Source organism: Lipophrys pholis, assembly GCF_963383615.2.
Source record: "Lipophrys pholis genome assembly, chromosome: 11".
Taxonomy (NCBI): domain Eukaryota; kingdom Metazoa; phylum Chordata; class Actinopteri; order Blenniiformes; family Blenniidae; genus Lipophrys; species Lipophrys pholis.
Window position 1 is genome coordinate 1,580,096 of NC_137631.1, and position 26,961 is coordinate 1,607,056.

General features: G+C 47.7%; 1 protein-coding gene across 1 annotated transcript in view; it reads right to left on the reverse strand.

Moving 5' to 3' along the window:
• The window catches only part of LOC308116387 (polypeptide N-acetylgalactosaminyltransferase 18-like), an 83,503-nt gene extending 57,379 nt beyond the window's left edge, over positions 1 to 26,124 (reverse strand). Inside the window, exon 1 of the mRNA XM_080474556.1 lies at positions 25,541 to 26,124. Within this exon, the coding sequence (XP_080330682.1) occupies positions 25,541 to 25,865 (325 nt within the window). The 5' untranslated portion in view covers positions 25,866 to 26,124. The remainder of the gene's footprint in view (positions 1 to 25,540) is intronic.
• Positions 26,125 to 26,961: the final 837 nt, after the last annotated feature.

Genomic DNA, 26,961 nt, shown 5'->3' on the forward strand with positions numbered 1-26,961 from the left:
GGTGGAAATAAAAAGTCAAAACGTTTCAGAAATGAACCCAAGTTGCTTCTCTTCAGTCTCACTGTGTCAGTTAGCATTAGCATCCTGTTTAGCATCCTGTTTACCGTAAGAGGCTTTCGAAGGCGGTTCGTATCGTCGGTTTACAATAGTTACAGTAATGAAGCAATGAAGACTGAATGTGGATTAAATCCCGGTTTCCCTCAACAGGAACTCCAGTGTCGTTTAGCATCAGCAGCCAGTTTTGCAGCATTCGATTATCGACTGAGACATTCAGAGTCGGTTATTTGTGAACGCAGCGACTGAACGCAGCGCCTGAACGCAGCGCCTGAACGCAGCGACCGAACGTAGCGCCCGAACGTAGCGACTGATTGTAGCGACTGAACGTAGCGACTGAACGCCGCGACCGAACGCAGCGACCGAACGCAGCGACCGAACGCAGAGACCGAACGTAGCGACTCAACGCAGCGACTGAACGTAGTGACTGAACGCAGCGACCGAACGCAGCGACCGAACGCAGCGACCGAACGTAGCGACCGAACGCAGCGACTCAACGCAGCGACTGAACGCAGCGACTGAACGCAGCGACTGAACGTAGCGACTCAACGCAGCGACTCAACGCAGCGACTGAACGTAGCGACTGAACGCAGCGACTGAACGCAGCGACTGAACGTAGCGACTCAACGCAGCGACTCAACGCAGCGACTGAACGTAGCGACTGAACGCAGCGACTGAACGCAGCGACTGAACGTAGCGACTCAACGCAGCGACTGAACGCAGCGACTGAACGCAGCGACTGAACGTAGCGACTCAACGCAGCGACTCAACGCAGCGACTGAACGTAGCGACTGAACGCAGCGACCGAACGCAGCGACCGAACGTAGCGACCGAACGCAGCGACCGAACGCAGCGACCGAACGCAGCGACCGAACGTAGCGACCGAACGTAGCGACTGAACGTAGCGACTGAACGCAGCGACTGAACGCAGCGACTAAGCACAGCGACCGAACGCAGCATGTAACATGAATTCTGCGGTCGCGCCGTGCGGAAAGTAGGCAGGGTTCTTTGAAAACTCTCAAAGCTTTTTAACGTCAGATTTCCTTGTTTTTCTAAAGTATTTTGTGTTTTTTTTCCACCGAAACATCTTTTACAAGGTTTGGTGTCATTTAGCTTCAGCACGCTAGCTAATTTCCCACCTGAGCGACGTTCAGAGTGTCGCTGCGTCGGTCTACAGTGAAGTGGAGGAAAATGTTTCGGTGTTTGAAGCTCTGCTTCGAGTCGAGAGAGTCTGAGATGAAATAATCCCAGTCGCGAGGATCAGCCAGGAGAAGTAAAGCGTTCCAGAGAGCATGTCTTGCTTTTCAAACGGACGATCAGAGAGAATGAAGCTGAAGCTGTGGAGAGGCGGAATCTATTTCCAGCTCCATGTTTTTCGGAGTCGAGTCGCGTCACCAAGAATCCCATCACAGCGATATTACATTGAAGCACTGCAGCTCCGGCTGCAGCTTACTGATGAGGCTCGCTGTTCCTCCTGCAGAGGTTATTGATACATGTGATATTGGACTGAGTGGAAGCGGAGTAGTTCAGTATATTAAGTACCTCCAGACTCCGCTCTGGCGCTCGGCTGCTCGTTCAGTCCCGTCAAGACCGGATCTGTCCGACCGTCTCCGAGACCTTGAGCCGCCCGCCGAGGTCAAAGCCAACCGCCAAGCCTCAGGCTCCGCCCACAAAACAACGCTGCTTCATGTCACCGTGGTTTTTGTCCGAGAGCATCTTTCTCCTTTAACAGCAGATTATAGTGCATCTTCCTCCTCTAACAGCAGATTATAGAGCATCTTCCTCCTCTAACATCCAGATTATAGTGCATCTTCCTCCTCTAACAGCAGATTATAGAGCATCTTCCCCTCTAACAGCAGATTATAGAGCATCTCCCCCTCTAACAGACAGATTATAGAGCATCTTCCTCCTCTAACAGCAGATTATAGAGCATCTTCCTCCTCTAACATCCAGATTATAGTGCATCTTCCTCCTCTAGACATCAGATTATAGAGCATCGTCCTCCTCTAACATCCAGATTATAGAGCATCGTCCTCCTCTAACATCCAGATTATAGAGCATCTTCCTCCTCTAACATCCAGATTATAGAGCATCTTCCTCCTCTAACAGCAGATTATAGTGCATCTTCCTGAGAAAATCATTACTGACCATTTCCCGACCGTCTGGTTGTCCCGACCACAGCTGAAGGATGTGGCGCTTTCTGAGTTAATAAATAACCGGGTGTAGAAGATGGATGGATGGATTGGATGGAGCGTTGATCACTTCAACCCTCACCGTCTCCATCTGTATTCTCCTGACATGTTTTCAATACCAGAGGCCACGAGAAGCTCCGTAAATAAACTAACCTGTCCCAGAGAGGGGTGTGTGTGTGTGTGTGTGTGTGTGTGTGTGTGTGTGTGTGTGTGTGTGTGTGTGTGTGTGTGTGTGTGTGCGTGCGTGTGCGCGCGCTCAGGTCAACACATTATCGAAATGATTTAATATCGCCGCAGCGAGCGAGCGAGCGGCCTCGACCCTCTCCTGTCGCCGTGCAGCCGAGCGAACACGCTACACACTCCAGTTTGAATACTGAACACTGTTTTCGTCGCCGTGGCAACAAACTTATTGAGCATCCTGCGGATGGTGACCTCAGCGGTTCATCGATGCTGAACTTTTCTTAAGAGGGAAAACCAAGCGCAGACGGAGTCTTTAGGGGTTTTTCAAAACGCAAATATTGCGAAAAAAAAAGTTTCATCGAAGGTCGTCGTTGCGGTGGTGAAGCGGTTAGTCAGCGTTCGGACCCCCGTCGTCACGGCGCTGCGCTTGTATTGGGTTTTTATGAACTCGGGTTCCAGAGTGGAGGAATTAGAAAACGCCGCCTCGGCGTTGACGTGTGGACGGACGAGACGCACGTTGGCTGGAAACGATGATGTCATGGCCCCGCCTCTCGACCTATAACCCCGCCTCCCTCTCAGTGACGTCGCTTCACAACAACAACAGCATGGCGGACTACCTGCTCCAGGTGGCGCTGCAGGAGCTGCTGATGCTTTCTACGTTTCTTTCTTGCTCCGTGTCTTCTTCTCTGTTTCTGGTGTATTTCTGTGGCGGCGTTGCAGCGCCACCTATAGGCATGGCAGATGTACTGCATGCTTTGGAGTCAGGGGCAACTCTTTAAGAACGAGGAGGACAAGCACTGTACGAAGGTTGTGTTTCTGTCCTCGTGTATTTATTTGTATGTATTTTCGCAAAAACTATTGATGTGATTTACATGAAATTTTCAGGGCTGATTTGTCTTTATCCAAGGATGGTCTCATTACATTTTGAGAGCGATTGGGTCAAAGGTCGAGGTCACCAAAAGGTCAAATAATTATTTTTGCCATAACACAGTCAGTCAGCTCAGGCTAGTGGTTGGGGGGGGGGGGGGGGGGGGGGGGGTCAAAGGTCGGAAGGGGGGGTGTCACATGGGAATAGTATAATGTGTGTACATCAGTATCAAACAGTCACAACATGAAGGAACTCAAACGACCATGACAATTGATGGAAGGAGTGGTGGATCAAATAACCTTGTAATCTATTGGTTTCCATGGTGACAGATGTGGCGTTGGTTAAGGTCTGCGCTCTACCGAGCGTAGCTCTAGTTTCTCCTTCTTGCAGAGCTTCCTCACACTTAAGTCTCTCCTCACTCCCTTCCTTCTGCTGATTTACACACCAGAAAAGCTCCTTGTCTTCATGTTAGAAAGTAATTTGGGCTTATTTGTGAGCTCCGGCGTTTCAAGTTTCGATCTAAAACCTGAGCAAGCAGTGGTGCGTTCGGACGCAGCAGCCCGTCTGCGAAGAGATTTAAAAAAAAAAAGAAAAGAAGCAGCAATCTGAAACGATAAGCCGCCGCGACCCGGAGGTTTGTTATCACGTCATGGAGCAGCGAGCGCAGAGGGAAACAGAGTTCCTCACCGAGTGTTGTGGAGGAAAAAGGAGTTTGAAGTTCCTCCATCAATTAAAAGACCCGGCTGTGGGTTTTATCGGAGTGTTTCAGACTCATCCGTTCACCGCAGCCCAACAAGACGGGCTGACTAGAGCTCCTCCTCTCCTCCCTCTCCTCCAAGTGGTTCAGATGAAGGAGAACCAGTCCGGACGGTTCGGGTTCCTCCGGACCGACAGGCGACTGGTTTCTTCACACCGTCAGAAGCTGGTTCCGGTCAGCAGCCAATAGGAGGAGGGAAGCTTTTCTTTCTCTTCGTTAACTCGCCCTGAGGCGCGGCGGGGCGTTCAGGGTTCCGGCCAAACCACGGACAGATCGACACTCTGCCACCGCTTCAAATACGAGCCGACAGACGAGGACAAGAACCTCGACTTTAGAGTCTCAAGAAATACAAAAGATTAAATCATCCATCCATCCATCCATCCATCCATCCATCCATCCATCCATCCATCCATCCATCCGAGGGTTTGACCAACTGCTGGTTGAACAGTTACATCCGGAGGATGAATTAAACTGGTACCTATACTGCAGGTAATCCGGTACTTTGATCCATCCTCCTGTAGGAGGAACCCAACATTCAGAAAACACAAACGAAAACCAAGAGAGAAAATGATTCAGGGAACGTTATGATCATCACACGTTTATTGACTAATCCAGCAGCTTGTGGTCAGAGCGCCACCATGTGTCCAGGGAGTGTCTCATCTGCTGTAGTTTTTCCCACGCTTGTGTTTTCAGTTTGTACTTGGTTGGTTGGTAAACTGTCGAGCTTCTCCACTATTTTTTTTGTCATTTATTGGAATTCCTGGTGCCGACGGTTTGTCTGAGTTCGGTCTGTCTGCTCGGAGAGTTTGTTCCACGTGTTGAGACGTCCTGCGTCCACCTGGACACTCGCAGACTGGATGTCTGTGTTTCTAAAGCTACTGTAGTTGTTTTTCTGAGTGTGTGTGTGTGTGTGTGTGTGTGTGTGTGTGTGTGTGTGTGTGTGTGTGTGTGTGTGTGTGTGTCCGCCCCGTGATTGACGGTCAGCTCTGTCGCCTGTGATTGGCTGCAGCCCCGCGGCGACCCTCACAGATAACCAGGTAATGGACGAGAGACTGACGGCGGCGTTAAATGAAAAGTCGCAGGATCACCAGAGTGATTACAGCTCGTCCCGAGGGGGGGGCGCACACACACACACACACACACACACACACACACACACACACACACACACACACACACACACACACACACACACACACACACACACACACACACCTCCATCCAGCCGCTTCCTGTCAAGACTTTTCACGTGAAAACGTCAAAAAGGAAATCACGAAGTCAGCGGGATCCGTCCGGCGCCGGAGCCGGCACAAGTTACTAAAGTACGTGAAGTTACAGTTGATTTGATGTAATCCAATAAACAAACAAATGAGACAGAACTGTGACATTCTAATCCCAAACATCGCCTTGTGAAGTCCGACCGAATTCACTGTTATCCAACATGCAATACGAGTCTGTACCACAAGATGGTGCATTGAGTCACAGAGCGCAGGAGGAAACAGTAATACCTAGAGCTGTTGGCCAAGTCGTCTCTTAAACAAGCAGGTTGACACAACTGAACCCAATTCGAGCAACGAATCACTAGAAATAACCAGACGGGGCGGTGCTGCAGTGACTCCACACCGCCCCCCGCTGTCCGACAGATCAGAGCGCGCTGTGGTTTGGACGGCGACGTTTACCAGATAAATCCCAGCGACCCGACACAAGTTTCCATCAGTTTTCTTTGTCATGCCGCGGAAATGACGAAAGTATTGATTTAAAGAAAAGTGGATCTCGCCGACATCTTGTAAAGTTAATTTAATTCAAACTGCTCCGTCAGGACTCGGGCTATTAACGCAACGACTGGAGTGAAAGAAAAAAAAAGGTGTTTTTCAGGAAAGACTGGTTCATTAATCTTCGTCACCTTCACAGTGTTTCATCCTCGAAACACAAAGTGCTGCTGCTCTTATTAGACTTTTTTTTTTTTTTTTTTTTTTAAATAACGCTCCTCAGGCCGTCAGAGACGACGCCCATGTCGCCCCACGAGCGGCGGCCACAGAGGTCGACGCCCGGGCCGGAGCCATGATGAGGAAGAGGAGCAGACAGTGAGACGCATGCGTCCTGCAGGGGGGCGTCGCGCTCTGAACACGTGAGGCTTCACAACCGATCCTCCGACTCGTCACCCAACGTCACGACGCTCGTGGCCCGCGTTCTGGGACGCCAGACTCGGGCTCCGTTTCCACGGCAACGCTTTGAAAATGATGCCCGTTTCCACGGGAACGGCAGAGACGCTTAAACCGATGCAGTTAGCCTGTTGGGCCACTAGTTGGTACTGTTGTTACCTTCACCAATGAAAGATGGGGCGAAAGTTTTGTTTTTGTCTGCATGTTATTGTTGGTTTCTATGAATTTGACCAACTTTTCGCAAAACGATGAACTCGAATTGCAAAAAATCTTCAGGGAGGATTTGTCATCATCCAAGGACCAATCGATCATCTTATGGGACATTAACGACCAACTGGTTCTGAATAAATCTCCAACCACTGAGAAAAACGTCCCATACAAATCACCCGATGGAGGAGATCAAGGGAGATCAGCGACGGTTGCCACGGAGACGCACCGCAGGGCTGCAGGTGCCATTAGCCGTCTGCTAGCACACTGCTAACGCCGCTCCCCGCCCCCTTCTCCACTCTCAGCCAATCACAGGCCAACCCGCTCTAACGGTGGGCCCAGGACGTCCTGGTAAATCAGCCCCGACGTTCTGGCTGTGAGGCGACGGTGCAAACCACTGGTCCACCGCGCCGCCCGAATCATTAAATGAGCTGAACGAGTCATTTCAGTTGATTTAATCCAGATTCCCATGAGCGTAGAAAACCTTGTTTATGAGCAGCTTGTGTCTTCGTTTGTCGGAATACGACGATTCGGGAAGGTGGAACACCATGTTCTCCACCGCACGTTCACACAGTTTAACATCGGCCTTCGCAAGGCCGAGCCGGTTTGAAAATGTCACTGATGTTTTCATCTCTTGAAGATCTTGATGTTTTCTTTCCTGCGCCGCTCCGCTCATCTGCTCCGGCTTTGGTTCTACAACCGTATCTCTGGATTTCTTCTCCTCCTTTTCTTACAGTAACTGATCGCAGATATCGGCCTTGACCGTGGGACCGAGCCTCAGCATTAACACGGCATTTTGAAACGTCCAAAAGAATCAGAAGAAGAAATGCAAAGGCTGAAAAAGGGGGAAGAGGCTGTTTGTTCTCTGCGGAGGGAAGAAGCGGCAGCGTCGCCTCGGCGTCGCTCACGACCTTCAGAAGAACACAAGAGTGTCAAAACAATCAGTGAACTCTAGGGAGGAGCGTTCTGATCAGAGGGGGGAGAAGTCCTCTCGGTTCTCATCTCGCTGGGAATCTCATCCGGATGAAAGTCCCGACAAAGCAACATCCATAGAGCAGCATGAGGATTCCTCCGACGACACGGAGCAAACTCAGCCTTCACACCATCAAACAGCATTAACATCCTGCAGGGCGGGATCGTCTCCGCACCGCCCCACTGTCCTCACAGCCAGGGTCCATCCAGAGACGCTCTGGAGGAAACTCAAGAGTTCATCCAGAGACGCTCTGGAAGAAACTCAAGAGTCCGTACAGAGACGCTCTGGAGGAAACTCAAGAGTCCATTCAGAGACGCTCTGGGGGAAACTCAAGAATCAATCCAGAGACGCTCTGGAGGAAACTCAAGAATCAACCCAGAGACGCTCTGGAGGAAACTCAAGAATCAATCCAGAGATGCTCTGGAGAAAACACAAGAGTCCATCTAGAGATGCTCTGGAGGAAACTCAAGAATCGATCCAGAGACACTCTGGAGAAAACACAAGAGTCCATCTAGAGATGCTCTGTAGAAGAAGAAAAAAACACAAACCCACAAACGCTCTGGAGAAAACTCAAAAGTTAATCTAGAGGCGCTCTGGAGAAAACACAAGAGTCCATCTAGAGATGCTCTGGAGGAAACTCAAGAATCGATCCAGAGACACTCTGGAGAAAACACAAGAGTCCATCTAGAGATGCTCTGGAGGAAACTCAAGAAGCGATCCAGAGACGCTCTGGAGAAAATGCGAGAGTCCATTCAGAGACGCTCTAGAAAAAAACACCAGAATCCATTCAGAGACGCTCTGGAGGAAACAAAAATTGTGCGTCTTAATTAAAACCCATTGCTGTGTAAACGCACCCCGAGTATTGTATTTTAAAAAGTCCTGCTCCTTGACGACAGGAATCCATCCGACTCTACAAAGGTCCCCTGAATGCTAAACGTCTCCAATAATCCAATAATCCAATAATCCATTAATCCAAACCACTGATGGATTTTAAGACGTTTCTTTGCTGTTGTTCTCCTCCTCGTCTCGTCGCGTGTTAAAAAGAGAGAAGCTGTTTGTTTTGAAGGTCCGTGTTTCTCCTCCAGGTGTTGTTAATCTGCGGAGCAGAGAGGCTCTCCGGGGGCGTCGTGGCGTCGTGGCGTCGGCTGGCCGGCGCCGAACGTGAGGTACATCTTCATTTCCTCATTTGTCTTTGGTGGAGCGAAGCTGACAAACAAAGTTCCTCTGAGAGGAAGAGCTGCTGCTCCACCTGAACGGCCGATCGCATCCAGCAGAACACGAGACGCCGGGGAAATAAAACCCGAATCCTTCCTCACCGACGGCAACAGGAACCACACACAATCACGCTGCGACCTCGAGTGGGAGACCGCGATCTAAAATAAGGATCTGATGGAGGAGTGAATAACACAGCCACGTGACTCACAGATCGATGTGCGAGACACAGAGAGACAATTAAGAGGATTCGTGTTTCCGGGGAGAGTTTGAAAGGGAAGCTCACGTTTCCTCCACAAAGCAGTGATCAGTGTCAGCGGGCCTGCAGCCGGAGCCACACACATCCAGCGGCCTGTTGCTCTGGCTCCGCCCACTGAAGGAGTCGTCGGCTGGATGCTCTATAATGCTCTGGAGGCTCCTGAGGACGTCTTTAAATCAATCCTGAAGATTTATTAGGAGCAAAAATGAAACATGTTAAGACTGATGATTGGCCACAGGAACTGTCAATCATAGCGATAGCATAGCGATAGCATAGCGATAGCAAAGCAGTCCTTTGCTCACACTTATACTAGTCCTGTTAGCGGTTAGCGGCTAATCTCTAGCGGCTATATCTACCAGAGGTGGTTTATGATTCCGCCTCGCGTTGTAAACCTCCCGTTTTGGGGTGGCGCCCCCTTGTGGGCGATTCTGGTTTGAACAAAGAGCCCAAACAGAAACATTTAAAAAAAAAAAAAAAAAAAACTCAGCCGATTTTAAACTCCAGAGTTTTAGTTTCCAACACCAGGAATCATGTTTCAACCAGGAAACGAGGGGTTAACGGTGACGACTCCTTTAACGCTTCACTGTGAGTCAAGCTAATGCTAACTCGGCTAGGTTGCGGTAGCCCACGGCTAACAGAAGCCAATATCTCAGAACACTTACTGCCGTCTGTTCCAACCACAGGCTGCATTTGAAATGTGAATCTGTGACGCCGTTAATGTCGGCTTCAAACTTGCAGCCTCGGTGTGAAACTCTGGATCTTCCTACCTTCACTTCTTTTTCTGCCGAGCTCAGCTGATAATCTGCTGATCCACGCCCGACGTGGAGCGTCGGGATAAACAGCTCGTTGGGTTATGAGGAGGAGAGAAGAGGGAATGGAGAAGCTCCCAGTGCAGACGGAAGAGTATCATCCTCCTCTAGCATCCAAATGGTAGAGCATCTTCCTTTGAAATCCAGATGATAGAGCATCTTCCTTTAACATCCAGATGATAGAGCATCTTCCTTTAACATCCAGATGATAGAGCATCTTCCTTTAAAATCCAGATGATAGAGCATCTTCATTTAACACCCAGATGATAGAGCATCTTCCTTTAACATCCAGATGATAGAGCATCTTCCATTAACATCCAGATGATAGAGCATCTTCCTTTAAAATCCAGATGATAGAGCATCTTCATTTAACACCCAGATGATAGAGCATCTTCCTTTAAAATCCAGATGATAGAGCATCTTCCTTTAACATCCAGATGATAGAGCATCTTCCTTTAACATCCAGATGATAGAGCATCTTCATTTAAAATACAAATGATAGAGCATCTTCATTTAACATCACAGAGCACCTTCCTCTAACATGATATTTTAGAGCATCCTCTAACATCCAGACGATAGAGCATCTTCCTCCTCTAACATCAGATTATAGAGCATCTTCCTCCCCTAACATTCAGATTATAGAGCACCTTCCTCTAACAGATTATAGAGCATCGTCCTCCCGTAACATCTAGATTATAGAGCATCTTCCTCTAACATCTAGATTATAGAGCATCTTCCTCTAACATCTAGATTATAGAGCATCTTCCTCCCGTAACGTCCAGCTCTGTATGACTGTCAGCCTCTTCCAGTGAGTCAGGAAACACAGCGACTCGCTTCACAGACACTTAAAAATTTAAACCAGCTTCATCGTGCCAACAAGCAGAATCCTGACCTTCAAATTAAAAGCCTGTGTGTGTATGAGTGTGTGTGTGTGTGTGTCGATGAAAGGAAACCGAGCCGTGTGGGCGTCGCACATTTTAAACCAGAGGAGGAAAACTGGAACAGAACATTCTGGATTTGAGCCGGTTGGAGGGAAACCAGCTCCGTAGGAAGGTTCTACCTAAACTGCTGGGAACGCTCTATTAAGGCCACACACACACACACACACACACACACACACACACACACACACACACACACACACACACACACACACACACACACACACACACACACACACACACACACACACACACACACACACACACACACACACACACACTACAGGAGTGAATCATTTTTGTTTTCCATTCTTTTGTCCACATCCAAGCCTTAAAATTGTCCTAGAATATTTGAAGGGTCGTGTGTGTGTGTGTGTGTGTGTGTGTGTGTGTGTGTGTGTGTGTGTGTGTGTGTGTGTGTGTGTGTGTGTGTGTGTGTGTGTGTGTGTGTGTGTGTGTGTGTGTGTGATTGTTCAGTAATCTACTCCGAGGATCCTTGAAGTGGAATTGCAGCACCTGATTATCTCGGCTCCGGAGCATCGAGCAGGAAGGTAATTCTCCAGAGAGAGATTGAAACAGCTCCTCTCTTCTCTGCCTTCAATTTCTTCATTCTGCCTTTTCCTCCTTCCCTTTATCTCCTCTCTCCCTCTCTCTCTCTCTCTCTCTCCCTCTCTCCACCCGTCTTCCCCCGTGGCCTCCCCTCTTCTCTTTCATCCTCCTATCTGAAAGCACTTTGAGGACGAGCAGCGTTTCCCCTCGCTGAAACAATCCTGCTTCAGTCCTGAACCGCCTGTCGTCTGTCCATTCAACCACCAAGTGGATCGTTATTACAGTGACTGTCAAAATAAAACTACCAAGTGGATCGTTATTACAGTGACTGTCAAAATAAAACCACCAAGTGGATCGTTATTACAGTGACTGTCAAAATAAAACCACCAAATAGATCGTTATTACAGTGACTGTCAAAATAAAACCACCAAGTGGATCGTTATTACAGTGACTGTCAAAATAAAACTACCAAGTGGATCGTTATTACAGTGACTGTCAAAATAAAATCACCAAGTGGATCGTTATTACAGTGACTGTCAAAATAAAACTACCAAGTGGATCGTTATTACAGTAACTGTCAAAATAAAACTACCAAGTGAATCGTTATTACAGTGACTGTCAAAATAAAATCACCAAGTGGATCGTTATTACAGTGACTGTCAAAATAAAACTACCAAGTGGATCGTTATTACAGTGACTGTCAAAATAAAACAACCAAGTTGGATTGTTATTACAGTGACTGTCAAAATAAAACTACCAAGTGGATCGTTACTACAGTGACTGTCAAAATAAAACTACCAAGTTGGATTGTTATTACAGTGACTGTCAAAATAAAACTACCAAGTTGGATTGTTATTACAGTGACTGTCAAAATAAAACTACCAAGTGGATCGTTTTTACAGTGACTGTCAAAATAAAACCATCAAGTTGGATTGTTATCACAACTCCTCCCTCTTCACCTCAACCATTCATACCCTTGTAGTTTTTTATGTACAAATGTACCAACAAACTATGTATTCATAGTTACAAGAAAAATTTGTAAATATAAATACTAATAAATAATAATTTGTCCTTACACCCGTCTACAGCCCTTCCTCCTTTGTGTACTTTGTGAACGCCATTGTTTTGTAGTGTTTGTTGAACTGGGTTGTGATTGGACGCTGCCTAAGCTCCGCCTCCAATCTGTTCCACATCCTCACTCCACATATAAAAAGACAAAACGACTTCATTGCTGAATGAAACCTTCCATGTTTTACCTTTAAATGCCCGCTCCAGTTAAAACCCCCGTCTCTGCAACTAAATAAAAAATAAATAAAAAAATATTTGTAGGAAATTTTAAAATAAAAAGAAAAGTGTTACTGGAAAAACTGAACCGACATCAGCCACCAGAGGGTGTCTTGAGTCATTAAAACAAACAGCAGGAGGAAAAGATCATGAAGATTAAAAAGCTCAGAACTGTGAAAAGATGGACGGAAGCTAAAGTGGCTCATCAATTAATAACTAAAGCAGATAATGTAATTAGTTACTAGCTGGTAATGGAGTACTACTCATCACATTGTTGGATGTACTTTTAGTTTTCCCAGGAAGAGAGTCTGATTGGTTCAGAGACTCAACATGACGCTGGAGGATCACAGCCTCCAGACAGGAAGCTGCTCTGCTTCCTCGCCGCTCAGCGACCATCATCATCCTCAACGCCACGCGTCCAAACCGCTCAAACAGAATCTCATCACAGGAAACGCCGCCACACAGAGCTACGCCAGGGGCGGCGAGCCGCGTCCGTCCATGCCGCCGCCGGCGCTTCACATCAATGAGATCTGACAGAGCGGAGTCAGAGCGGGTCGGGACGGCGAGCGGAGCCGGCAGAGTCATCCGTCGCTCCGGCAGGCCGCCGTCGCTCTGACAGGCCGGCGGCGTGAGCGGCGTCAAGGAAGCTGAGCTTCACAAGCAATCAGTCAAACCACAACGCTGAGCAGGGATGGAAAGTCAACACACTCAACGCAACACACGTCACACTAAACACAACACACTCCACAACACAACACAACACACATCACAACACAACACACATCACAACACAACACACCAAACTCAACATATACACACACAACACACTGAGCAGAGCCTGACAACACAACACACTCCACAACACAACACACACAACACAACACACATCGCACTAAACACAACACACTCCACAACACAACACACACAACACAACACACTCAACACACTGAGCAGAGCCTGACAACACAACAGACTCCACAACACAACACACTCAACGCAACAAACTCAACATACACACAACACACTCCACAACACAACACAAAACAACAGACATAACACTAAACACAACACACTCCACAACACAACACACTCCACACACTGAGCAGAGCCTGACAACACAACACATCACAACACAACACACTCAACACACTGAGCAGAGCCTGACAACACAACACACTCCACAACACAACACATCACAACACAACACACTGAGCAGAGCCTGACAACACAATAAACAACCAGTCAGACCACAGCGCTGATCAGAGACGGAAACACAACACACTCAACACACAGGACACACTGGACACACTGGACACACTGAACACACTGGACACACTGGACACACTGGACACACTGAACACACTGAACACACTGAACACACTGGACACACTGAACACACTGGACACACTGGACACACTGGACACACTGGACACACTGAACACACTGGACACACTGGACACACTGAACACACTGAACACACTGAACACACTGGACACACTGGACACACTGGACACACTGAACACACTGGACACACTGGACACACTGAACACACTGGACACACTGGACACACTGGACACACTGAACACACTGAACACACTGAACACACTGAACACACTCCATTACAACACAGTGAACAGAGCCAGACAACAAATTACACTAAACACACTAAATCCAATGAGCAGTCAACCAATAAAACACACTGGACAAACTGAACAAACTAATTCTTTTATAATGAGACTATTCTACGCCTTTCGAGTCATGAATTGTATAAATACTGCAGATACTCACAAACTTCATGTTTCACTGATGGAAAAAGGTTAAAGAATTCTTGAGGTTAAAGTTCATTAGTGGAAGATAATTAAACACTTCTCACTGTGGCGGAAATCCTAAAGATCCCGTCGTTCTTCGGCTGGTGTTTCTCTGAAACTGAGACGAACTCACCGCTTCATTATTACACTTTAAAGAACAATTATTACACTTTAAAAAGCAGTATAGAATACCCGCCAAACGCCAACAACAGACAGATGTCCTGATTTCTCGAGAAATTTCAAGCTGAGCGACACTAAAACGGCGGAAACACTCAGGCAGGACCGGATTATTCAAATATTCGTTATTAATATCAAGACGTTGTGGCGTCTTGATTTGAATTTTTAGATGTGAAATCTCTCTCTCTCTCTCTCTCTCTCTCTCTCTCTCTCTCTCTCTCTCTCTCTCTCTCTCTCTCTCTCTCTCTCTCTCTCTCATTGCTGCATTGGAGACGTTCTTCAGATGGACACGTGGACTCCATGAGTCCTGCGAGGACGAGCCTCACTGACAATCAGGTTCCTTTCTAACAAACAGATAGAAATCTGAAGCGTCCTTGTCGCCTGAAGTCATTCTGAAGCTGACGGAGCTTCGTAGAGCTGGTTCAACCGATTCATCCCACATCATGCCTTTAAGAGGCTCCGAATAAAAGACGGGCGACAGGAGACGTCCAACGAGACAACAGAGGATCAGAGGGACATTAGTCATCATGGCTGGTCCTCCGAGAGCCACTCTGGATTCTGGACTCGCTTCAGGCTGCTCTGGTGGAGCGCACTGGAGAGGAGTTTTGAGTTGAAGTACAATTGTACCTTTTCTTTTACTCCATATCAATATTTGAAGCGTTGGTATTACAACAAGAGGACTTTGTGGAAGACGTCAGGTAATTAAGAATAAAAGATGCGAACTTGAACTCATGTAGCAGAATTCAAGTTTTAATTTGAGAAACGTTGGCGCTTCGGAACCTCTGACAGTTTTTTTATTCATCCGTGCTGTTAATGTGTGAAGATTACCTTGGTGTATAAGAAGTACACTTAATATAAAAACAAGATGAAACCCTGAGTTTTACTGGAGGGAACCAGGGCGAGGATGTTAGAGCACAGAGAAATCCTAAACTCTGAAAAGACTTTGAACAGATCTGCAGGACTTTTATTGTTTCATGTCAAAGCAGGAAGCTCCTCCAGGGACGTGACTTCATCTCTGAGCAGCAATCAGACTTTAACACGTTGTCAAAGAAACAAGACTGTAAACTGCAGGAAGAGCTGAAGTTATCCCGACCTTCGCCTGAGCCGAAGCGCCTTCACTTCCTGCACTTATCAGCAGCGTGCGGAGGGATAAAAAAAATAAAATAAAAGAACAACTGGAGCAGCGTTCCCTCGCAGCTCTTTGGACTGCGCGTTCCCCCGAAAGGTCAGCGCCGTTAACGGTGGTAATGCATCGGCTAATGTGCTGCAGAAATTCCATTAGAGGAAACTAATCTGGCCAAATTTGCATTTTAGAAATGCCATAAAAACACTTTTAAAAAAGGGGAAAGTGATGTTGAAAAGGTCTAGAGGGGCAGAGCTGTGACAGAAACGCCGCCGGGGGATGAACATGCTGTGGACAGACAGGAAGTCCAGTCAGCGCCGGCGCCAGCGCCAGCCCCGGGACGCCTGGGTGTGGAGCGAAGGCTCGCCGACAGCGAGGGGCTGGGATCATCTGAGTGAAGAGACAGAGTCTGCAGCCAGCCGAGCGGAACGGAAACAGGAGGGATGAAACGAGACGGAGCAGAGCAACGGCTTCGCACTGGATTAAATGTAGAGCCGAGTTTAACTGTGACGAGTCTAAATTAATCATTTATAGAGAAATACCACATCACAGACGGGTGTCCGAGGAGATTTCAATTAGCGATGCACCGATACCAGTATCACTACCGATACAGGCACCGATACTGATACCAGTACAGATACCGGTACCGATACTATGCGTGCAGGTACGCAACAGAGGACGAGCGACGTCGCGGTTCGGGGATTCTTTAATATTAATGACGACGACAAAAGTAAGACAGCCTGTCAATGATGTTCGAACAAAATATCAAGAGGAGGAGAAAGAGAATCCGTACAACAGCCGCAATGTCATCACCGGCAGAGTTAGCCTCGTGTCGCTCACAGCACCCAATCCATGCTACATGCTACATGCTAAAGGGTTTCTGGGCTCACACACCAGCGATGCTACGTGCTACATGCTGCGGCTCTGTGGAGGCGGTCCGTAGTAACGCGTTGCCTTCACATACACGAGCTGTGTGTATATATATATATATATATATATATATATTTATTTATTTAAATTGAATCTTGATTTAACCAGAAAAACCTTGCTGAGATTAAAAATCTCTTTTTCAAGAGAGTCCCGGCCAGGACCGGCAGCAGTACATTAAAGATGTTTCAGACAAAAACAGGCACATAAAACATAAGAATATGACAATAAATTAAGCAACACAGAATCAAAGAAAGATGTTTTTAGACATTTGCTAAAAAAAACTGGAGTATGAATGAGGTTTTATGGCCTTTAATGAGTACTCTTGACTGTACTCGGTATCAGCGTGTAGCTAAACCTTATTACTTATTAAAAAGTGGTTTCCGTGCATCTCGAGATAAAATCTACTGAAAAGCATCTTTGTGGGGAAATAAAACATCACACACATTTCCTCGTCTCACTTGTAAAGTCCCGCCGGATTCCTGTGAGATCGTCTCGAGATGATATTCAGCACCGACTACGTCGCGTACATTAGGTGCTGAATGGCTGCAGAAAACCCCCAAACCCGAAGCCTGAAGGAAAGTGGAAAGTACCAAAGAACCGACAGAACCCGAAAAGATTCTCGTTTCTATGAAGTTCATTTCAAAACAAAGAACGTCGGCATCCAGAGCTGGTCGGTGGAAACGCAGCGGGACGTTCCTTTATTAGACCCATAACGGCTCCACAGTTTACAACCTGCTCATCCACCACATGTTGGGCCTTCATCAGACCAGCCTCCAGAACCAGGGGCAGCAGCAGAGAAAAGCCCCACCCGTGGAGCAGCAGCAGAGAAATGCCCCCCCGTGGGGCAGCAGCAGAGAAAAGCCCCACCCGTGGAGCAGCAGCAGAGAAATCCCCCCCCCCCCCCCCCCCCCCGTGGAGCAGCAGCAGAGAAATTCCCCCCCGTGGGGCAGCAGCAGAGAACAGCCCCCCCTGTGGGGCAGCAGCGGGGATTTAAATGACATGAACAACCGTGGAAAGTTCACCAAGTGTCGGACGCAGTGTGTGTGAAATGTGAACACCACCACCGTGACGGATTAACACTGAACCGAGGAGGAGAGACGATTTAAAGGTACAGCGCCTCGTCAAAACTCCTGCTGCTGGTCGGAGGAGACGACAAAGAAACGTTCAGCTCAGCTGGTTCAGGGGTTCTAACGGACCAATCAGAGGCCAGAGCCTCATCCACCTGGACAACACTGAGGTTACAGACCCTCAACATGAGGTTACAGACTCAACATGAGGTTACAGACCCTCAACATGAGGTTACAGAGCCTCAACACTGAGGTTACAGACCCTCAACACTGAGGTTACAGACCCTCAACATGAGGTTACAGACCCTCAACATGAGGTTACAGACTCAACATGAGGTTACAGACTCAACACGAGGTTACAGACCCTCAACATGAGGTTACAGACCCTCATCCACCTGGACAACACTGAGGTTACAGACCCTCAACATGAGGTTACAGACCCTCAATATGAGGTTACAGACTCAACATGAGGTTACAGACCCTCAACACTGAGGTTACAGACCCTCAACATGAGGTTACAGACTCAACATGAGGTTACAGACCCTCAACACTGAGGTTACAGACCCTCAACACTGAGGTTACAGACCCTCAACATGAGGTTACAGACTCAACACGAGGTTACAGACTCAACACAAGGTTACAGACCCTCAACGTGAGGTTACAGACTCTCTCTATCCAATCTCTGTATACTAGAAACATTGTCCTATCATGTTGGATCATGAGGAAACTACATCAAGTTACCAGAATTACCTGATGAGACATTAAACAGGTAATAACAGGTAATAACAGGTAATAACAGGTAATAACAGCTCGGTCAGTAAGTTTCTGCCTCACGTCTGATCGAATGTTCCCAACTAGAATAAAAAGTTATCGCACAACATTTCGTAAATGTATTGTAATATGAACGGATTTCATAAAACACTGAAAAAAAGCAAGGCAGATAAATTCTGTTCATACTGTGTAAACTCTAAATTTTAAATATGAAAGTGAACTGTGTTTCAGTCCTGAGGAAGAGGAGAAGATCTTCATCACTGCAGTTTATTGGGGTTTTTCTAGAGAATTTGCATGTTAGTGTGAACGTGTTGAAATGTTTCATCAAACATTTGCAGTAAATTGCTGGTGACATAAAAAGTTGTGACGGGTAATATCCATCACATTAAGATTAATTAATTATTTGTCTCTGGCTCGGCGTGTCAACGTCTCGAATTCTAATGTTAAAGTTTTCATCGGCATAAATTCATTAGGAGAAAAAAATCTCTTCACTTCTCTATTTGAGTCCAAAACGCAATCGAAGGAGGCGTCATGTGAAAACCTGCGTCCTGGAGGAAGATCTGGACGACTGACAGCTGACATTAACGTGATTCTATATCGGCCCCGTTTCCAAATGTCAGCATGTCAGCTTCAGTTTTCACAGTCTGACACCATATTCCCTTCTTTTCTGTTGCTGATGAATTTAGTCTGAAGCGTCTGAATAATCTGATGGGTTGGGAGAGGTCTGCCTTTAATAGATTGTCTGTATAGAATAGAATAGAACTGAATACAATAGAATATCGGACAGCGGGACAAATCAACCAGGAGAAGATGATGAATTCTGGTTTGGACAGATTCTGACGCCGCCTGATGGCGGTTAGCGGGGAGGCGGCGCTCCGGCCTGAGAGGACAAATTAAAAGACGGTCGTCTCACAGAAAACCAGCCTGAGCGCCAACTCACGCCGACGCGGCAGGAAGCGGAGACGACAGTGAGACCAAACCAAGCTGGAAAATAGTAAAAAAAATAAAGACTGCTTCTTCAAAGCTTTTCATAGTCGGTGTATAAAAACCACGGCTGAAGAGCCAGAACGCCAAGAGGCTGATGAGTGTCTCCAAACGATAAGAATGAAATCAATCAGACAAATGAGATGATACTGTGCGTGTGTACGATACCAGAAACGCTGCTCCTGGTCACGATAAGTACTCATACCGGAAAGTAGCTAAATGTTAGTACTCGTCCTTTAAAAGCGGTCGTCACCGTTAACCCCTCGTTTCCTGGTTAAAACTCGACTGTTGGTGTTGGACCTCAGTGGAAACTGAAAATCTGGAGTTTGAAACAATCAGAGTTTTTATTGTTTGGCCTCCTTGTTCAAACCAGAATCGCCCACAGGGGGGCGCCACCCCAAAACAGGAGGTTTTCATCGTCACCAACCCAGGACGCAGATGTCATCAACCACCTCTGGTAAATTCAGTCGCTAACGATGAGCAGCTCGCGGTTAGTTGTTAACCGTTAGCCGCTAACTGCTAACAGGACCAGTGTGACCTTTGACCCCCGTGTGATTTACAAATGAACCCGTTTCATTTTGAATCATCCGAGTGCGTTGCTCTCCACCATCAGTTTTCAATTGTATTTTTCATACAAAGGATTGCTATGCTATCGCCATGCTGTCGCCATGCTGTCGCCATGCTGTCGCCATGCTGTCGCCATGCTGTCGCCATGCTGTCGCCATGCTGTCGCCATGATTGGCAGCTCCTGCATCCAATCAACACACCTCACATCCGTACCAGTCAGAATCTCTCCTGGACTCCATGAGAGGAAGTTGTGGAATGAAGAGGGGTCAGAAGGAGCTCTGGGTTTGAGGTTTTTAATCGAATAAGTTTGAAGAATTGATTTACAGACATGAGAACTCCAGCTCCTCTTACGATCAGTGAAGATCCCATCAGCAGCCGCCGCCCTGCATCTCAGTACCAGAAGAGAAGCTCCAGACTGATTTATTCATCCGGAGTGTCTGATGCGTTCAGCACCTTGTTTTTAAAAGTGTCGCGACACTTCGGAGATTCAGTGTCACACTTTGCTGCACAAACTCTCTGCTTTAGTATGAATTTTTTAAACCGACTCATCCTCGCAGTCGGAGCGTCGTTCACCACGACCGCCGGGTCTCCTCCCAGACACTTCCTGTTTCAGTCGACACGACGGTGGAAGTTGTTGGCTGAATGTTCTGAGGCTCCTTGTCCTGATCCGTCCTGAGGAGAACCTTCACGGGAGTGTTGAGTCCAAAGTGAGGCCGGACCGGTCGGTGTCAAACTACAAGCTTCAAATGTCACCGAAGCTGCTGGAGACACGTTAGTAAAGGTCATCGGTTACTATGGTAACGGTCACATCCAGAGGGGGGCCAGGATCCAGTAGGGGATGGTGTGGGACCGGACCGGAGAACTAAATCCTGGGTCAGAGGTTCAGAGTCACTTCAATCCCCTTTCTTCATCACAATCATCATAGACTTCTCCCACAACACATCCACCTGTCACCTGCAGGCGGAGTACAGAGAACTCAACCTGGACTTTGTGGACTGGTGCCAGCGGAACCACCTCCAGATCAATGCGGGTAAAACCAAAGAGCTGGTGGTGGACTTCCGCAGGCAGAGACCCACTCCCCCCCACACCGGTGAACATCCAGGGAAAAGGACATTGAGATAGTGGACTCTTCTAAGTACCTGGGTGTTCACCTGAACAATAAACTGGACTGGTCCAACACCACCCAAGCTCTCTACAAGAAGGGCCAGAGCAGACTCCATCTGCTGCGGAGACTCAGGTCCTTTGGACTGCAGGGGGCGCTCCTGAGGACCTTTTATGACTCAGTGGTGGCATCAGCCATCTTCTATGGAGTGGTCTGCTGGAGCAGCAGCACTCCAGCTGCAGACAGGAACCAACTGAACCAACTGGTGAGGAAGGCCAGCTCTGTCCTGGGCTGCCCCCTGGACCCTGTGGAGGTGGTGGGACACAGGAGGATGCTGAAGAAGCTTTCCATCCCCGATGGAGACCGTCTCCCACCCCCTACATGGTACCGTCACATCACTGGGCAGCTCCGTCAGTGACGGGCTTCTCCACCCGCGGTGTCTGACGGAGAGACTCCGCCGGTCCTTCCTCCCTGCTGCAGTCAGACTCTTCAACCAAGCCTGCTCCCAGTAGACCGCTGCACACCACCACCGGACAATATCACTCCACTCCAGCTGGGCAAGAAGTGGTGCTATAACTATAATATTCTATAAGAACGCATTTACTATGTAAAATACATCCACCCCCATATTCTGTACATGTCCACACTTATAGGCACCGTGTGCATAATATTTAATATCTATCTATTTCTATTTTTATTATATTGTATTTTTATCCGTTTTTTTTAGTTTCTGCTTTGTGCTTCTTTCTTTATTACTATCCTGTTGTACCACTGCAAAGTTCTCCACATGTGAGATAAATAAAGGATATCTTATCTTATCTTATCTTAATCATCCTCATGCTCACTTTGACCTCCATCTTCCTCTAACATCCAGATTACAGAGCATCTTCCTCCTCTAACATCCAGGTTTTAGAGCATCAGTTGGATGCAGGTGAGGCAGCAGAGTTAATTTAGGATCCTGTGCAGAAATTGAAATGTGCCTCGACATGTTGAGGGGAGCAAAGCGAGAGCAGGGAGGAGGGAGGAGGTGTGAAGTCTCAACTCAACTCAGCTGTATTTATAGAGCGCTTTAAAAACAACGCAGTCGACCAAAGTGCTGTACGCCGACAGGTGCAAGAACAACAAAAACAATAAAAATAAATGTTAAAAACAATAAAAGTCATGAGTCAAGGACTCATCTGGCTTTAATCTGGGGAGAGCGACACTCTGGGAATGGAGAGAGTCACTCCTCCTGCGTCTGACGGATCAGAGGAGAGCAGATCGGAGGTTTCACTGCAGAGTGATGACACTCCGTCTGGCGGCGCCGCTCTGGATTCACCCAGCCGAGGAGGGGAAGTCTTCAGCTCGCAGACCATATAATAAGTACTCATATCGATACTCAGTAAAGTCGAGTAGGTAAAGGTTAGTACTTGTACTTTTAAAAAGTGGCATCGGTGCATCTCTAGTTTTGATCGAGACACTCGGGGGGACGACGTCCTGCATCTGGACTCCTCCTCCACCCGACCTGCAGGACTCCTCCACATCCTGCGTCGACCGGAGGAGCAGCCGGCGGAGAAACACACACACACACACACACACACACACACACACACACACACACACACACACACACTAGATCAACTCGCATTGAGTCATAAAGAGACTAAAAATAATCCCGGACGGGAACAGACCGTGTGGATCAAACTGTGGTTGCTGGAGGAGGAGGAGGAGGAGGAGGAGGAGGAGGAGGAGGAGGAGGAGGCGGCGGCAGCGCTGAAATGAAGTCCGAACCGCGGCCAAGAATCTGCCGTGTGTGCGAGAGATGACGAATCTGGTTGGTCTGGTGTGGAAGCTGTGAACAAACCTGCTGAATGATGCACCGCTCCCTGACCTGAATCTCTTCCTCACTGCAGAACCAGCGAGCAGCGGAACCAGGCACCAGCCAGTCGGGCCACCGGATACCCCCAATGTACCCCTCTCATTCTCTATATGCCCCCCCCCATCCTCCTCAATATACCCCCGTCCTCCTTCTACATGTACCCCCCACCCCTACCAAACAGAAAACCCACCTTGGAAGTCCAGCCTGTAACGATCCTCAGAGGGTTTAATATTCAAGCAAGTGTCATTACAGATATTTGGAGGAGTAATTGTAGTAAGTGTATAGTTCATTATCATTAACAGGCCTGAGCAGCATTAATAGATCTGAGCAGCATTAACAGGCCTGAGCAGCATTAACAGGCCTGTGGGGCATTAATAAACCTAAGCACTAGTGATCTTATAGACCAACAAGACCTCAGCCTGAACCACAAGGGAAATGGGGGCAACGAGAGCCAGGACAGTTAGAACCACCGGGGCAACAAGAGATTTGGGAGCCACAGGGGCAACGAGGGCAACGACGCTACAAGTGCCGGAGAAAACCAAGAAAGAGGAGAGACAAGAGGTTTGAAAATAAAAAGCTCTGCTCCAGTCCGTCTGATCACTGCAGCAACCAATCATTAGCATGTAATAACACCACTTCTATAACAGGTAATAACAACACCTCCATACCATGTAATAACACTTTATTACCATGTAATAACAGCATCATTACCATGTAATAACGACATCATTACAATGTAATAACAGCTTCATTACCATGTAATAACAACACTTCATTACCATGTAATAACAACATCATTACCATGTAATAACAGCATCATTACCATGTAATAACAGCATCATTACCATGTAATAACAGCATCGTTACCATCATTACCATGTAATAACAGCATCATTACCATGTAATAACAACATCATTACCATGTATTAACACTTCATTACCATGTAATAGCGACACTTCATTACCATGTAATAACATCATTACCATGTAATAACAGCATCATTACCATGTAATAACAACATCATTACCATGTAATAACATTTCATTATCATGTACTAACAACACTTCATTAGTGTATTAATGTATTATTACTTCGATTGATATGATTGCTCCAGTATTACGTGTTGAGTTTTGTCCATCGTTTCCTCCAGTTTCAGTAGAAACGGTCACTGGATTTCACTCAGAGCGTTTCCACTGCATCAGTTCAAAAGTGCTTGACACTGTTGATAACATTCACCCAAACACAAACACATTCACACACCAGCGGAGGGGGCTGGGAGCATTTGGGGGTTTGCTCAAGGACCCTTGGACATCTGGACGTGGAGATAGGAATTGAACCGGCAACCTTCCGATTGGGAGACGCATCCAAACGGGAGTGTTTGCTCCCAGAGAGATGAAGTGGTGCTCGTCAGCCCCTCTGAGGACGGCGTTCCTCTCAAACTGAAGATTAATCCTGGATCAACACTCCTTTCCTCTCAGATGTTTGATGAACGACGGTTCGTATCTTCCAGAGGAGCGGCTGATGATCAGTTCATCATCCCTCCGCTCACTGAGCGGATCATCCCGCCACGCTCAGATTGTCCCACTTCTGTGTTTGTGTTGACGGGTTGATGGTTCAAACACAAAGTGGGAGGAGATCTGCTCACGGGTCAGAACCTCCTCTCAGTTTGAACGTTCCAGAAGGTTCTAGATAAGAAGAAGAAGCTCAGGACAACACAAAGGCCAAACTAGAACTACACTAGTACATGTGTTATTACCAGGGCTTGTGATTTCACGTCTTTCTCTCTACATCTAACTTAAAGGCCTCGTGTTTCGGTTTCATCTCTCATCATCAGAACTTCTTTTACAAATTCACACATTTGGGATTTTTCAGCGCCGGAGGAGAAATTCTTGCTAATTGGCCGTTTAAGTGGAAAAATAAACATACGAGCTGTTTTTTTTATTTTTTTTAACATCTGCAAACTCGTCCAGAGGGGATGTTGAACTGACTTCTCTTTTAATCACAGTCTGGTGTGTGTGTGTGTGTGTGTGTGTGTGTGTGTGTGTGTGTGTGTGTGTGTGTGTGTGTGTGTGTGTGTGTGTGTGTGTGTGTGTGTGTGTGTGTCTGTCTGTGTGTGTAGGATGCCAACCAAGGCACAGGTAGAACATGCAGCAGTGTTGTACCTGGCTAAAACACACTGCAACCAGGAAGTGACACGTAGAGGGAGGGACACACACACACACACACACACACACACACACACACACACACACACACATATATATATATGCTATAAAGGACGAAACTAGTCAATTAAAAACATTTTGAACTGAAGTTTGAAGGTAAACTTGTAAACATGCAGATTCTGGTCCCAGACTCGAGCCACGGGTCCTCCTCTGTGAGGCAGCAGTGCGAACCACTGCGCCAGCCTGTCAATCAAGGGGACATTGAATTTGATCCCTTGGTGAATTTTAATCGACCTCGATCTGAAATGTTTTGTTTTGGTGTTTTTAAAGAAAAACCGCTAAAATATACTTTTCATTAGTATTTCGGTTCCAGGTTCTTAATTGATCCAATTAACTTTTTCTCCACTATTGAAGAGATCATGCCTGTAAATGAACCTTCACACCTGGTCCGTGTGAGGCTGCTCTCCTCCAAACTTCTCCCAGGACTGACACCTGCCACCCCGGTACCGGGTACCGGACTCGGTACCGGGCTGCGCTCACCTTTGATGTGCTCGTTAACGACGCTCTCCAGCCGGTCCAGCCTCTCGATAATCCTCAGAGTTTCTCCTTTACTGTCCTCCTCCAACTTTCTGTCCACCTCGCTGCTGCTGCCGCCGCCTCCTCCTCCTCCACCTCCTCCGCCGCCTGCCGCCGCTGCCGCTCCACCGCCTCCGGCACCGCCGCTGCCGCTCTCCGGAACTTTGGCACCGCTGTTGGCCACGTAGTTAGTGATCCAGCCGACGTAGAGGAGGCAGACGATGTTGGTCATGCCGCTGAGGATCACGCATGTCGACACCAAAGTTTTAGTTCTCCTCGTGCAGAGCATCGCGTCATCCCCGCGCGCAGGCAGGTGGAGCGGCGGAGCGCAAAGCGGCGGAGCGGCGGAGCGGCGAAGAGACGCGCAGGAGGAAAACGTGTCCAAGCGACGCCGAGCCGTCAGTCCGGTCCCGCGCTCCCGGTTGTCCGCGGAGGCATCGCTCGGTGCTGCGCTGCGTCCCGCGGGCGGAATGAAAACGCTGAGAAGCAGAGAGAGGAGGAGGAAACCTGCTGAGCCGCCGGAGCGTCAAACTGCGCTCAGCCGCTGCAAAGAGACGCAGCGCGGAGCGAAGCGCACCTCCTCCCCCTCCTCCTCCTCCTCCCCCTCAGCCCGCCTGAAGCCCTCCTCCTCCTGCTCCTGCAGCCCAATGGAGGAGCAGGAGGAGGAGTCTGCAGCTGGGGGGGGGGGTGTCCTCACAGCTGGTGTGTGTGTGTGTGTGTGTGTGTGTGTGTGTGTGTGTGTGTGTGTGTGTGTGTGTGTGTGTGTGTGTGTGTGTGTGTGTGTGTGTGTGTGTGTGTGTGTGTGTGTGTGGATTCCTCGAGGTTTCAAATAAAAACTCGCCACTTTTGCAGTTTCGTCTCAGAACAATTTCACATTTTTCACTGCGACATTTTGAAAACTAGAAACTGAAAGGGTGTAGTTCTCACGTTCAGCCTCCAGTTGGTGCTGTGGTTTGTTTTGGTAATGAGACTTGTGTCATTGTCGTCCATCTACTGAGCGTGTGCAGAACAGCCGTGTGCTGCAGCGGAGGTGACCAGCGTTTCAGAAACCGTCTGTTTTACCCCCTTTTCTTTGGAGGGTTTTCAAAAAGTGGTGTACTCTTGTCGAGTAAACAATAGTTTTCTGTTTTCACTGTGGTGTATAGTATAACAGCAGTGTACCAGTGTTAATAAACAATCAGCTGGTCTTCAAGATACTTTATTTGTTTTGTTTGTAAAAACTAAAATTGTGAACGAGCCATTTCTCCCTCTTTAGCCATGTAATACCCGGTTCTACCACCAGGTGATGCAGTGAGCATGTTCAGCCTAAGAAGAGAGGAAGATGCAATTTGTATTTTACGCTTGCAGCTTTAGCTGGTTTAACATTGGAAAAAGACCTCTGACAC